Source organism: Vollenhovia emeryi, unplaced genomic scaffold (assembly GCF_000949405.1).
Source record: "Vollenhovia emeryi isolate VEMERY1.0 unplaced genomic scaffold, V.emery_V1.0 DF939167.1, whole genome shotgun sequence".
NCBI classification, from domain to species: Eukaryota; Metazoa; Arthropoda; class Insecta; order Hymenoptera; family Formicidae; genus Vollenhovia; species Vollenhovia emeryi.
Window position 1 is genome coordinate 930,299 of NW_011967199.1, and position 14,243 is coordinate 944,541.

A 14,243-nucleotide genomic window follows, 5' to 3' on the forward strand; every position below is an offset into this window, starting at 1 on the left:
GTAACTGACTTTTTTTTCCCAGAGTGCTTATTTGCGGATTAGACCAGTTGAAAAGTCCTGTACCATTTTGCAATTTTCGCAGCGGTTAACGAGTTATTAGCTATTAAAAATCGCTGTCTCAGCCCGGCCTACGGCCCAACTCAAGCGCGCGGCGAGATGCGGCTGTCCCGCGATTGGCATTTCTAGGCGCGCGGGAAGTTGTTTTACGACACACGGCAACGGTTACGTGCGACGGGGAAACCGCTGACCAAAATCTTGTACACCAATGCCTACTAATTTGGCAGTGGGCATTACTTTATCTTGTTATCTATCTTATTTTATCTTATTTATCTTGTTTTATCTTAACACCCTGTATACGTGGCAAGTTTAATTGCGAATCATTGAATTGACCGTTTAATCGAGGACAATCAAAGCGAAGCACGGCAGTCTTTATGTATAATCTATTGTGTATTCTTTTAGATTATAATATGTGTAATTATGCCTGAATATGTACGAAGTTATTTTATTTTGAGAATTTTTCGCAGACATAAATTCACGAAAACGCATATGATTGAAAAAAATTGTGTCTTGGAAATAAAGTGACCCTTTAGAATGCACCATGTAATGTCAACGCCATGAAAAGTATTTTTATTCAAAACGTAAATTTAACGCCAAATAAACGCGTTCCTTATGGAAGGACGCCGGGCAAGTCTGTGTAAAATTCAAAATATCGAGCTATTTGCTTGTATAGTCTTACCATTGTGCGAGCTGAGGTCCCTGGGTTTGTGGTCCAAAGCCAGCGCTCTCTCGGCGTCGCCCCTCTCCTCGCGGAGCCTGCAACAAAGAAGGAGAGAGAAAAGAAAGGTTTCGTATTAATCTGGGGGATTTAAATCGACCGAGCGCGGAGGTGGACTCCGCCGCTACGTAGGGTATTAATTAAATAATTATTCTAGTCGCTGGGCAAGGGATCCGCGTAGGAAGATAAGTACCGGTCTCACACCGCGACGGTCGTATCACTGTACACCGCGCATTATCGTCCTTAATCGCCTTGTCCGCCGCGCGACACGTATCTCGCATTTATTTAACCGACCACGAAGACGTCGCGAAGAAGAATCACGCTTTACGTCGCTATTGCTAAATTAATCAAATGCATTCGGAGATATTCTTAGAGTGGACAAGCTCGCGAACGGGCGAATAAGTACACGTCCAAAAAGGAAGGTAAGATTCTGCGCTTCTTTTTCTATGTTCCTTTTTTTCGATTTTTCCTCGGGCGTCCCAGTTTACGAGGTCGCCACTCGTTAATGCGGCACCGCGGTTTTCCGCGCCTCCCCGCGCCAGAAGAAACTTTTAATCTCAGCTTTAAATTGTTTGGCACTCGTGCCCTCGGGTTCGATCGTGGCTCATCCAGAATCGTTAAGATTTTTGTCTCGACGTTGCGGTTCGCATGAAGAAACGAGTGGAATTGGGCGGTTTCCGTCGTAGAGGAAACCGAGAAAGATAAAAGCTTCGTACAAAATTACATTTTAACTGTGCTCCCTCGACCGCGAAGGGCGTAATTGATCTCTGCTGGCCGATTCATCACAAATCGCGGTTGATAAAACGGTTAAGAATTACTTACACCACCGCGAAGGAGCAACTTCGTTAATAAGATCATTGCTTCTTCGAGATAATATTATTTCGCAGCAGAGAGAAAATAATTTTCGAGCGACAAAGTTTCGTAGTACAAGCACTTTGGCCAAGGGACAGATTCTTTAATCGCGCGTAAAGAGTTGAGGGCGAGAGAGGCCCTCGGCAGTATTGCCGCAGAAAAAGGGGAACGGCGCCCACCAATGCCGTGGCTTTTATCACGAGGTTTATGGCGGAGGTCATCATAGTCGTGGATTTATTTTGCAAGAACTCGAGAGAGAAAGAGGGAGAGGAGAAGAGGCAAATGGATGTGTTCCCCAAGTGATTAGATTCTTTCACCGCACTCTGTATCCGTTTCTCTTTTCTCATTTTCTCCGCAGTCTTCTCACTCCCCTCCCTCCTATCTCTCTCCCTCCCTCTTGCACCTTCCATTTTTTCGCTCCTCTCGTACTCGCAACTCGCCAAATTATTCCCCGAGGTATACTTTTTCCAGCTTTGGTTCAGAGCTGCGGTTCGGGAGAGGGAGAGGGGGCGACTCTTTCGCACCTCGAATCGAACCGCGGACCATTAAGTAAGAAGTTAATATCATTAAACATAATATTGGGCGCATCTGGGAGCCGCAGAGCACTTACCGACCCCTCCGTCCACCCCTGGTTCCCCTGCTCGCCGCCACAAAACCCTCCTGTCTCAGACCCACGCTTCGTTTCTGCACCGCGAACTCGGTTCCCCCTCACCCTCACCATCCACTCCCACTCGTCCCTCTGCAACCGCTTCGCTCCTTTTCACCCCCCGCTCGCCTCCCGCCCCCTCCCTACCCTTAATTTTTTAATGAGAAAATGCTTTCAAAGAGCCAGAGAGAAATACTGTGTCTACGAGCGATAAGTTACGGCAGTGTTAAGGGAAACGGAGAGAGCCTTTATGTGCGCACCTCGCAGGCCGCAAACTGTAAAGATTCCCCGACTAGAAAGAGACGAGGAAAGAGAAATTTCGTCTTTATGATCGAAATGGCCAACGCAGATATTACGAAAATCTAACCGTAATATAAAAGTAACAGAAAAGGGAGAGAAGGAGATGGGGAGCTGCCCCCGTCGAATGCAATAACGGCTCGACAAGACAGCGCCGTTGCCCGCGTTTCGAATATTGTAATGAATTAATTTCGATGATAATTAAATTTTAATTGGTAATACGAGTCCATTAAGACACAGAGGTAACCGACGGTGAACTTGGTCCTGTTTCTGTCGTATGATCTCTGCTCCCTGCCGACGACGAGATCGTCGATAATCTGCAGAAGCGAAATGGCAAAATGGGGGTGGAGGACGTCCGGAAAAAGGCGCGCGGGAGCGAATGGGAAGGGGGGGGGGGGGGGAGGAGGAGGAGACGGAGCGCGCGCGGAGTCGATTCATTTAGACGTCGCGGCCTCGCAATAACCGGCAACGAACCGAGGTTATTAAATTTGTAATTAGTCGAATATTACGTTCGACGTCGCGGCGCTCTCCGTGTCTACACGTCTACGGTTACGGCGCCGCGGCGTCCGCGCCGTGCGTATCCGCGTGTATTCGCGTGCGCGAATACGTTAATACGGGTTTCATTATGCGCGCGTAATACGGCTCCTACGCTCACGGATCTCCACGATACGCGAATAATTAGTGATCGTGGGGCCCAACCTCAGCCGGGCGCTGGGTTGCCTCGTACGCGGAGAGGAGCCGTTTCCTCCACGAGGAATAACGAGGCGCCGTATTCACCGGTCGAAATTACAGCCTCGTTAGCCGGGAGGGGGGGGGGGCAGCTGAACGTTTATATTAAATTCGGTTGTGCGCGTCGTCGCGATTATTAATTCGTTTGATAAATAATCGCGGCCGGGCACCCTTGCGAGTCTCGCCCACGCTTTTGCGTGCCGCGAAACTAATAAGCCGCGCTCCGAAAACGAAGGCGCGCGCCCTTCTGTATCTTTAGCTTTAATTTTGAGTCGGTAATGATGGACTCTGCGGGGATTCTCTATTCGACCGTTCAGAAACGGCCGCCGCGAACAGCAGGAGTTCATTAAGAGTCGGCGAGGTTTCCGAAGGCCGAGAGAGAAAGAGAGAGAAAGAGGGGGGGGGGGCGCGAGGCCACCGGAGGATTCTAGATCATTTCGCGAAAACGGACCGCGGGATCCTCGTGGCGGAAATTGCTCACCGTCTCGCGAATCTAACGCAGCAATGCGCGGAGCAATCCGATAATGCGTCCTCCCCCGCCACCCCCACCCCCTGGGATCCAGCCTCCTGGTCATATTTTTCCGATCGGCATTCCGGGGAGACGTATGTTTTTTCGGCCGCTTTGACGTTTTCGATCAAAACGGGACGCGCGACAAACAATGGGGAGGGATTTCCACGTCCACCAAACGCATCGTGCGCATAACGCATCCGATAATGACGATAGCAATTGTAATTTCGGCACGACAAAGGGCCTCTATAAAATGGCGAAGGTATGTCCCCGCGCTCTTCGATCCGGGGCGGCCGTCCAACAGCTTTTTTAATAAACGATGCACGTGCCATCGGCGTTCCAGCATTCACATACGCCAATGAATTTTTATCACGACGCGTCGTCGCATGTCGCGGCGTGTAAACATTTTTTTTTTACCCTAAATCGCGAATCCCCAATTATCCGCGCGTTTATCCCGTTATCGAGTAACGGGGAGCCCGAACGTCGTAATACCGATCGACACACTATTACATTCATAACTACCTGGCGAACGAGACGAAAATATTTTAGGGATGCTGATTGAAATGAAAATTTTAATCACCGTCAAAAAATTTCAGCCTACTTTGCATACGATAAATTCTCAGGAGGCGCGTTGAAATAATTCGCGTCGGAATTAAACAGTTGGCCGGATTAAACGGCGCACAAACTGATTACATTCGAGACGCGAGACTTCGTAGCCGTTTGTTAACAAAGTTAATTCCGTAGGAAGGCGAAACGTTTTCTCGGCGTACGTCTCGGGGGGGGCCGCCGCCTCCTCGTGGATATTTCGACCGAGTCGAAATAATAAACGACCTGGATCTGCGAGAAGGGCCGTAACGTGATCCGGAGTGCGCGCTTCTGCGAGTGCGGGAGTGAAAATTCCACCCTTAGGACCGTGACATTCGAGGCGAAAGGGGTTTCGCGGCTCTCTCGTAACGAGTGTCCTCGTTGTAGACGCAACGCGATCTTGAAAGGACTTGTTCCCGTTGCATTGCAACACAGTGTTTTCTGAAGGGTTGCGTTAAGAATCGTGCAAATTACAAACGGCCTGATCTCCGTCAAGTTACTCTCTTACGAATCAGAGGAGGAATTTCGAGCTCGCGACGCGCGCAGATTTAGCGAGAATCTAATTCGAACTGACGTAAGGGCAGGGAGTAGAAAAATAGGAGACTCAATTTGAGAGTGCGAGACCATAAATCGTGCAAATTACAATCGAACATATCGAAGCCCGAACTCCGTTGAATTATTCAAACGCGAGTCAAAGAACTTGGAGCTCGCGCGCGTCCATTTAGCGAGAACGCGAACTAATTCAAACAAACGTAAGGGCGAAGGAGAAAAAATGGGAGACTTAATTCGAGAGTGCGGCGAGACCATAAATTATTTTGGGAGATTCCCCGTTGACGTAGTACAAGCGTCGAAACTCCGGTTTCTTCGCGCGAAGGGCGGTGGACTCGAATTACAAACGATGCCGTCGCCGGCAAAAAGGGCCGGGCGTCCTATCCTCTGTGTTCTCCGTCAGGTCCTTACAGATATTATCCGGCATATCGCGAGAGACGGACATTTATCAAACCATGCGCAACCCGTGGAAGGCCCTTTCCTCGAATTCAATCAGCGGATGCCTGACATTCCACGGACGTCAATAGGGAGCTCGAGTAAAGACGTTTCGACCCTCTGACATTAATTTCTGATTTTCTTCGATTCTATTTCAAAGCTAAATCGTACAGAAAATTACGTTGCGTTACACCGTACGAGCCTCAACTCAATATCGTCGCAAACGCGCGAGCGATACTCGTCTCGCTTGTAAACAACTGTTATGTATTCATCGCGAAAAGTTTCAGCGGATTCCTTGACCCAAAACAAGAAAAAATTTTTTCCGTAAACACGCGTCCGATTCTCTCAACAATAGCATACGATATTCACGTAGTATGCCAGCGGTATTGAATAAACGCTGAATGTATCTCTAATAAACACTTCCCGCTTCGGAATTTGTCTATCGGAAAATAATCGCCGGTATTCGGCAACAAGAGCAGCGCTATCGCAAAATCCATAAACATCATATCGGCATTTTCGTGCCGGATATAGTATCAAGTAACTGACGTACTGCACTCTAGTTACCGCACTCTACGCTATATTTTCAAGAATGCGTAGAAATGTACGCTACGCGATCGCAGCGACGCACGTGCGAATATAATCCGAATTTTATTTACATTCTGCGACGGATCGAACGAAATGTATCCGTCTCGGTACATGCACGTATACTTCTCAAGGGAAAGTCTTATAGCGATTCGATTGTCTGCAATAGTGCGCACCGAGTGCACGCTGAGGCCTGTTTACAGTCAATTCTTATATTTAACTTTGTCTTAAATACACGTTCAAAAAGTATTTAGTCAAAAAATAATCCGCATGGATGCTGCACAGATCATTTTTCTGGCTACGAAATATTTCCAGAGATATTTTAGACGATCCTTAAACACAAGAATTGACTGTAAACAAGCCTTAGTGTGCACCAGTGCGAGCAATCGAATTCGCTATTAGAACAAAAAAAGAGAGGAAACAAGAAAGCGAATTTATAAAATTAAGTATCTCGCTAAAAGTCAGGGGAATTTTCAGAAATTAAGATGTTTTAGAAATGAGTAATAATCATTAAAAAATGTCAAACCATCTCGCTTCTGTGGTTCTAATATTAAAGTAAAAAAAAAATGACCCGCGACACTCGGTTTCTTTACGTCGTTCATTCCAAGTGCCCCTCTGCATTTTTCAAATTAGTTCTCGCTTCTCCAAACCCTCGTCGTTTTGACTGATAGATCCGGGCGGCGGTCACGACGCAATCGTACACAGGCTACCGTAGCTAACTCCATATCAATCCGCGTGTATTCGCCCTCGCGCCTTTCCGCTCGTAACGAGTCATGATAAATGACACGGGGCCCGCCGACGATTGAGATTAATTTACCAGCCCGCGTCTCGCGATTGACTTTGACGGTCTGCACACAATCCCGAGATGGTTTCCATGGCGAAAATCACGCCGCTCGCATAACCTCGCGAGGATCCATTCTTGCTCTCTCGATCCACCGTGATCCCCAAAATTGGCCCGGCCATTCGGAGCGGCGCAGAATGAGAGCGGACGAGTGGCCGGAGTCGCGACAATGACATTGATTCACGATGCACAAAGCGGCGCTGGCTGGATATGATTCTGACTGGAGAGTCGGCATTATTTCGAGAAATCGATGAACGCAGCATCTCCCCGTGAAAGGAAGAGGAGCGGAAGATTGGCGGCGGCGGCGGCGATGGGCCCCTCCTTTCGTTCCGGCGAACCGAGCTAATTATGTATCCCTTGCGAGACCCCCGCGGACAGGAAATGAGACTCTCCCCGAGTTCCTCTATCCGCTCCGTGTATACATATATATGTAAAAGGATACGTTCACATTCACGCGAGCGACACCCCGCGATATACGTGCACAGCCCGGCGCGACTTGGACTAGCTCGGGCTCCAAGTGGAAACGCAGTTGGATTAAGCCCGGCCGAGGGGATCAGATACGACGACGGCGATAACCTCCGACTTTATACTCGCGCGGGACAGCGGTTTAATTAGACGACGCCCGAGATTCGCCTAGAAATGTTGATTGAGCTAAATTGTTTCCTCGGGGGCATGCACCGTCTTCGACGCCGCCCGCGTTTTCCCTCCTCCCGGCAGCGGGACGCTAACCTACGCGTTCCGGGGGTGCTAAGGAGACAATGCTGATTAAGCGACGAGATAACCGGCTGTTTAGTCAAACGACCCACGGACCGTTTCGACGGCCCGGTCGTTTCGCCTCGGATTTCGGCCGGGAGAGCGGAGTCTTGTTAATTCACTCCGTGGAGAGACGGTCCTGCCGGGAGGACTTGACGTGAACGGTCACGACGGTTTCTCGCGAGGATATTGGTCCACCTCGCATCAGATACGAGAAATGTACACGAATGAAATGTACAAATGCCGTTGGTTACCGGCACAGACGTAGTAATACTAGACCGAGCATGAGACTCCGGGCCCGAGGCTCAGGTAGAAAAGGATGGAAAGTAGGTGCCGTCCACCTTTCTCTCTCTAACGAGAAGAATAAAAAGAGAAGATGCTCGGTCTAGTATCACTACGTCTGTGGTTACCAGCGTGTCACGATGATACGTTGACGACGCGCCGACAGGAACGTTGAATGCACAAAGCGATAACCTTTGGGGAGCGGGAGGGCGATCTTTCTGTCAACGGTCCACCGAAAATCCGAAGAGCACTCGTAAGCGTTAACGTCGGAGCGGCAGTTAGAATGGAAATAGCAGGACGAGGAAAGAGAGAGAGAGAGGGACCGGGACGATGGTATCTCTTTCGTTAAACGCGACCCACGCGAGCCTCGCGTCGAACCGCCAGGCCCGGCGCGCCGTTTCGCTCGCGGTTCCACTCGTCCTCGCGTGTACACACGCAGCGGCCGGACCGGTCGTTTACACGTGCTCCTACATGCGAGATAAGGAGCCCCGGCTAATGTTATGCGCCTCGACAAAACGACTGGCGTGTACTCGAAAATCTATAATCAACCTTCTGGAACCGTCCGCTCGCGAGATCGACGATATGTGCGCACGCATGGCGCGCCGACACACCTCGCCACTCCGAGTGTGCCTGCACGCACGGACGTAAATTGACGGGGATTTTTGCAAAAGCGTAACAATCCCGAAGGTACAAAAGAACCGCCGCCCGCGAAAATGTTCATCCCGTCGTCGGAGATTAGCAAAGGCAAGCAAAAGTATGTACCTTCCGCGGCCGCGTCTGTACGCACGGGAGGCCACCGGACGCGAGAGTAATCAGAATAACCGAATAATATTCTTACGTAACACTACCTCCTGTTAATATTTAATGTACTGTACAAACGGCTGGACAGAGCGATAGCGTCAGCGGAGAAGATATTAGGTTTCCGTAATAAAGTGTAATGCGTAAGACAAGCCCCGAGTAGAGGAGCTCGTTAACAGATAGCACTTTGAGTGCACCGGTACTATGCGTCATACATCAGAAATGACGTTCGGGGGTATGCGAAGTAGGGGTGCCTAGAAAGGGTCTGAATTATGAAACGGACCCGCCCGATTCTCGAGGAATGTACCTCGTTGTTGCCGCCGGGCTGTGTGTACGTGCGTATGTGCGCGCGCGCGCGCGCTCGCGCCCGTGTATCCGCGCCATCCGTACGTACGAGTAGCTTAAGCAACGCGTAACACGGCCAATTTGTATTTTAACGAACCGCTTTTTATACTCGCCGCTTTTACGGTCTCTCGTAAAACACTAGCCGTGGAAATGAGAGAACGCCAATCGGGAAACTACGATCGTTACCCGATTCGTCCGTTTCGCTTCCCGTATTATTTAAAGCGCATCGGAAAAAGACGCGCAGCAACCGCGGCGTCGAGAAACGGGCACGGGTTTCGCGACTATGTTTTTTTTTCCTTTTCCTCCTCCTCCTCCCCGTCCTCTTCCACCTTCCTCGTCATTTCGCGGATATGAAAGGGGCGGCTTTCTCGCCGCGGCTGATCCAACCCCTCCCCGCGCTCCATCATCGCCCGCGCGAAAAAGCCTCGAGAGCATTTTTCAATTCTCCGCGAAACTTTACGATAGGCATCTTCCCCACGACGAACGCACCCCCCGCGCGCGCGCGCGCGAGAGAAACATTTGTACATAAATCTGAAAATTATGACCTACGCGCCCTGCATCCCGCGCGCCCTGCGCCACCCCATCGGAAGGGCAGCATCGGGGAGGCATATGCCTGCCAACGCGTAACGGAGAGATAACCGCGGGCCGACCCCTCGAGCCGAACCGCGGACGCGCGCACGCGTGCAATCCGTGTACGTACGTGCGAGGCTGCAATCTTCGACGCGTGTGCGTCGCGACGCGTCCTCGCCCTGCCAGCGTCGCCCATAAAGGCCGATATAAGTTAGAATCAGTGGAAAATAAAAATCACTTTCCAGCAATGGGCGAGCCGGGACGCGGCTCCGCAGATCGTACGATTAAGGGCTATCGATGGTCGTTACGGGATTTCTCTTCTTCACGGCGACAGACAAAAAATATACACACAGATAGCGGTCGGCAAGTGCGAGAAGGGGCAGAGAAAGAGAGAGAGAGAGAGGGGGGGGGAGATAGAGCGCGATGGGGCTTATCGCGGTTTCGGATGGAGTCAATCTGCGGGGGTTTCACGCCGCGCCGAATCGCCGGGGTGCGTTTTTACCCCAATTCCAGTCCCTCGTGGACTTTTTTACGTGCCCTATCCCGCCATTGCCTCCGTGCCACTTTCACGCGGAAGTAACGGGAGGACGCTGTTTCTGTAGCGCGGAAAAGAGACACCCTTCGGAAAGTACTGCAAGTCCGAAGGCTTGTGTATTCCCGCGAGCCTTATCCGCCATTCGGATTTACGTCGCACGAAATGGCATCGAAGCTTACGTCATTTCAATATACAGCGAGGCCGATAAGGGACGTTTCCCGCGCCGTCCTATCGGCAGACTGTAATAATCCCTTTATTTCGAGAAGAATTCGATATCCGAGCGACCATTTGTGCGAAGGAGGGAAAGGAGCGCGACAAGATCCGCAGAGATTTCAATCGCGGGATTAAAACCGACGTGGCCGAGGAGATCGCCGAAGCGTTCGACGCGCTATCGATTAGACGTGTATCAAGAACCACATGCGCGCACATAAATAATTCCATTCCGATTTACCCCTTTTCATATCGTCGCCCGGAGGCCGAGTGAAACGGACGAGACGCGGGGGGGCGGACTGTCGCAGCATGGCGCACGACTCTCTGTTCGACGTTCGACGGCGATAAGTCTCCGCGCCGTTCGATCGCTCCCCGGCTTTCCTGAACACGCCTCGATGCTCAGCCGGCAGGCAAAACGCAAATAAACTCACGGATACCGACCCCCTCGCCGCAGCCGCCAGTGCCGCCAGCCAGGCCGCCGTACCTTGCCCCCCGCCCCCCGCGCGTATCCGGCGGAGTATAATATTCAAGAAAAATATACCGTGAGAAAAATCGAAAGTCATGGGGCGCGAGGGATGATCGCACGCGCGACGCGAGAACAGACTCTTTGCTCTCGCGAGAGACATGTGGAACGGAAAAGCGCTCTCTTCCTGGCACCGAGAGCCCTCATTCGAATATTGAAACCGATATCTTTTCCCCGAGATCAGTTTTCAGCGTCACGTGACAAGTTTTCTTTTTCCTAATCTGCACTCACCGAAATTATCACCGACTCGACCGCCGCCCCTCCGCGATGCTGATCTTATCGCGAAGATATTTGAATTTGTAAGAAAAAAAAACTTCCCGAAGCGGAATTGATTGATACACGGTGAACCGTTCGCGATAGTCTCGTCTCGCTTTCTGGATGCGTGCGACGCGACGTATGTAGGCGCAGGCGACGCGTGTGCGAAAATATACGCGTAAAAGGGCCCTTATCGGGTTTGCGCAAGAATAGGATTCGACGACGCTTCCGAAAGCCATAACCGAAACGGTAACTGCCACCCTCTGACTGATCGAACTTATTCTTTTCCTTCGTGACCTCCCCGCTCTCGTCGCGCATTCGAGTTCCAGCGATAATATTTGGCCTGAAAGGACGAAGGGGGGCCCCGGGATGGCGGCCGCGTCATTTTTCTGGAAAATTGAATAGACAAAATCGAATATTTGCCTACTCAACCGACGATTCTCTCCCTATGTCAATTCTTCGATGGAAATCGTTTCGAGAGATAGAGAAAGTGGGAAGATAACGGCGGAGAGATTGGATTCGCCGCCGAGGCAGTCGGAAGGTACCGAACGCTGCCCCGTTTAAAGGCACAACGCGGCATTTGCAGTTTCAGATTCGACATTTGGCTCCCGTAACGCGCGCGATTACGATAAAAATAAAAGGAGAGACGCGCACTTAATCACCGTTTATTAGCGCCAAACAAGATGACACTCGCACACCCTTTCGCCTCGCACCTTCGCGCTTTCTCATCAACCTACGCTTAATTTCTAACCCTTCCGCCGCCATCCAAGCGAGCGAAGGGAAGGTGGGAGCGCCGGGAGTATATTAAGCGACACTCGGAATTACAAATAACAAATTGCAATTTGATTCCCCGTGCGCCGTGCTCGTACGGGTGGGGCGTTTCCGCAGGGCCGAGGGCGCAATTTATCATTAGCTCGCTGACAATTTGGTGACGGCGATTTCCATCCTCAGAGAGGGAGAGAGAAAGAGAACGAGAGAGAGAAGGATGTTGCTCCCGAGCGCGAATAGACACGCTTACTGTTTCGTCCAAGTATCGACGCGTTTCCTTTCTCAGACTCGCATACATAACTTACTTTCCACACTACTCGGGATATTGATATCTCGTCATTAACTCGCATCGATTTGTTGCGCAAACTTCCCCCGCTGGATTATCACAAGTGTCAGGCGAACTATCATTATTCCTCGGATTCGCAATCGAGAGGAAACGAGCAAAGTGCACACGGGCGAGTGGCACACCTTCTCCGCGGCGAAAAATACAGCGAATCGGGAGGTGGTTTCTCGCTTGGAATCATCGCGTATTGGGTGATCCCGAATAAACAGAGCCAGGACTAAGCCGGTGGCGGTGAAGGGACCTCGAAGGACGAGCACACGATGGGTAGGTGGAACGAGAGGGTGAGACAGGAGGCGGACTGAAGCGGTTTATATGGCTACATGGCTAAAGGCGCATCCCCCGAGCCGTATCGATCGTTGACTTTAAAATTCAAAGAGACCGACAATAGCTTCCCTTTCCGACGGGCCTCTGTACTACAATATCATATTCCGTTCCTTTCGTTTCATTGTCTGGTAAAGCCTGCGCTAATAATAAAAGATTGCTACCCTGGAAGCTGCGCCCGTAGAGAGGGGAAACGAGGAAAAGTGCGCGGGAAAGAGAGAGAGAGAGAGAAAGAGAGATAAGAGGAAAGATATGACCGGCAAAAGAAGAGAAAGAGTGAGAGAAAAAGAGGCAGGAGCCCGGCGAGGAAAAGTCTTCCCAACTTCGGTGCTACATCATCCAGATAGCCGACCCATAATGCTCCGGTGAAAAGTTCGTCGAATTCTGCGTGAATTTAATATGCCGCGCACGACCGTCCCTTTGTGCCGCCTTTGTTACGCCACTGTCATTCCGCCGCGTGCCGGCCCGATTTAACTGCGATTTACGTTCCTTTAATTGTCATTAACGCGGATTACTTCGAGTTTGTGCTCGAAACTATCGCCACAGAGAATTCGTTTTCCTTTATACAAAACTAATATATTACTTAAGAGCGTCTTCGAAACTCGGCGCGCGGTTGCGAGAAAACGCGGAAGGGAATGCCAGATAACGAGTTAAGAAGACGAAAAGGCAAAGACGAAACCGAAAAGGGGGGGAAATGGTAGGTATTCTTTTGGCAAGAAGCAACAATAAAGCCCGTTCAAATTACATAGGTAACGAGGATAGAAAGCGAGATATTTGTCCGGGAAGAAAGGGAGACGGTATAGCCGGAGGGGACGTAACAATGGACGATCATATTAAATCATAAATGTAAACGAAGATAGGGCGGTGGGATGAGAAAGACGGAGCTACCGCAACCCCGAATAATGAAACTTCTCGATGTCCGATCAGAGTCGGGAACATGACCGCGTTTCTGTATCTACGCCGGACAAGTTATTTTATTGGTACAAGAAAGTTCTCTGTTATGAGATAGTAGGTTTTCAACGTACAAATTTAATGGCAATTCTTTTTTCGCAACGATTACACGATCCAACAATCAATTTTCCCACTAAACAGTCATCACTCCAAGGGTAATAAATTCATGGTGGCACCAACAGATGATGTTTGTTAATTTAGCGGAGACTCCGCTGTCTCATAATAGGGGACTTTCCTCTATACGAGGTGTCCCAGGAGGAAAGGTCAATATTCTGGGAGGTAATAGTATCGGTCATTTTAAGCAAAAATGTTCATATGAACATACGTCCCATTCCCCACTGTTTCCGAGATAGAGCTATTTGAATGCACAGTTGCAAAATTGCTGACAAGAAAGAAACACTACGTACTATTTCTAATATTTATTGTTCAAGTGATACATTTCTCACAGATCCTAATAAATTCTCAAAAATTCCACCGTTATAAACAACAATGCATTTCTCAACTCTTTTGTGAACATGGCGTGTTGCTCGTTCGACATTTGTGAATACGCGAGGCACTTTGAACATTTCTACAACGTTATCAGCACAACAGTCATCAACAGACGTATGAGAGTAAATTCCCGCAGACGTTTATGAGGTTGGATGAAGGGTGAAGTGTACAGAAAAAAAGTAAATACACGAGACATTAAAGTGGCTCTATCTCGGAAACAGAGAGGAATGGGACATATGTTCATATGAACATTTTTGCTGAAAATGACCGATACTATCACTTCCTAGAATATTGACCTTTC

At 49.9% G+C, this 14,243-nt stretch overlaps 1 protein-coding gene across 2 annotated transcripts in view; it reads right to left on the minus strand.

The window, feature by feature from the left end:
* The window catches only part of LOC105564256 (dachshund homolog 2-like), a 57,048-nt gene that overhangs the window by 8,250 nt on the left and 34,555 nt on the right, over positions 1–14,243 (minus strand). For both annotated transcript variants that reach the window (XR_001009103.1, XM_012016498.1), the window contains exon 4: positions 737–813. Coding sequence is in view for 1 of the 2 variants with exons in the window: in XM_012016498.1 (XP_011871888.1) it covers positions 737–813 (77 nt within the window). In the remaining variant the exon portion in view is untranslated. The remainder of the gene's footprint in view (positions 1–736; positions 814–14,243) is intronic.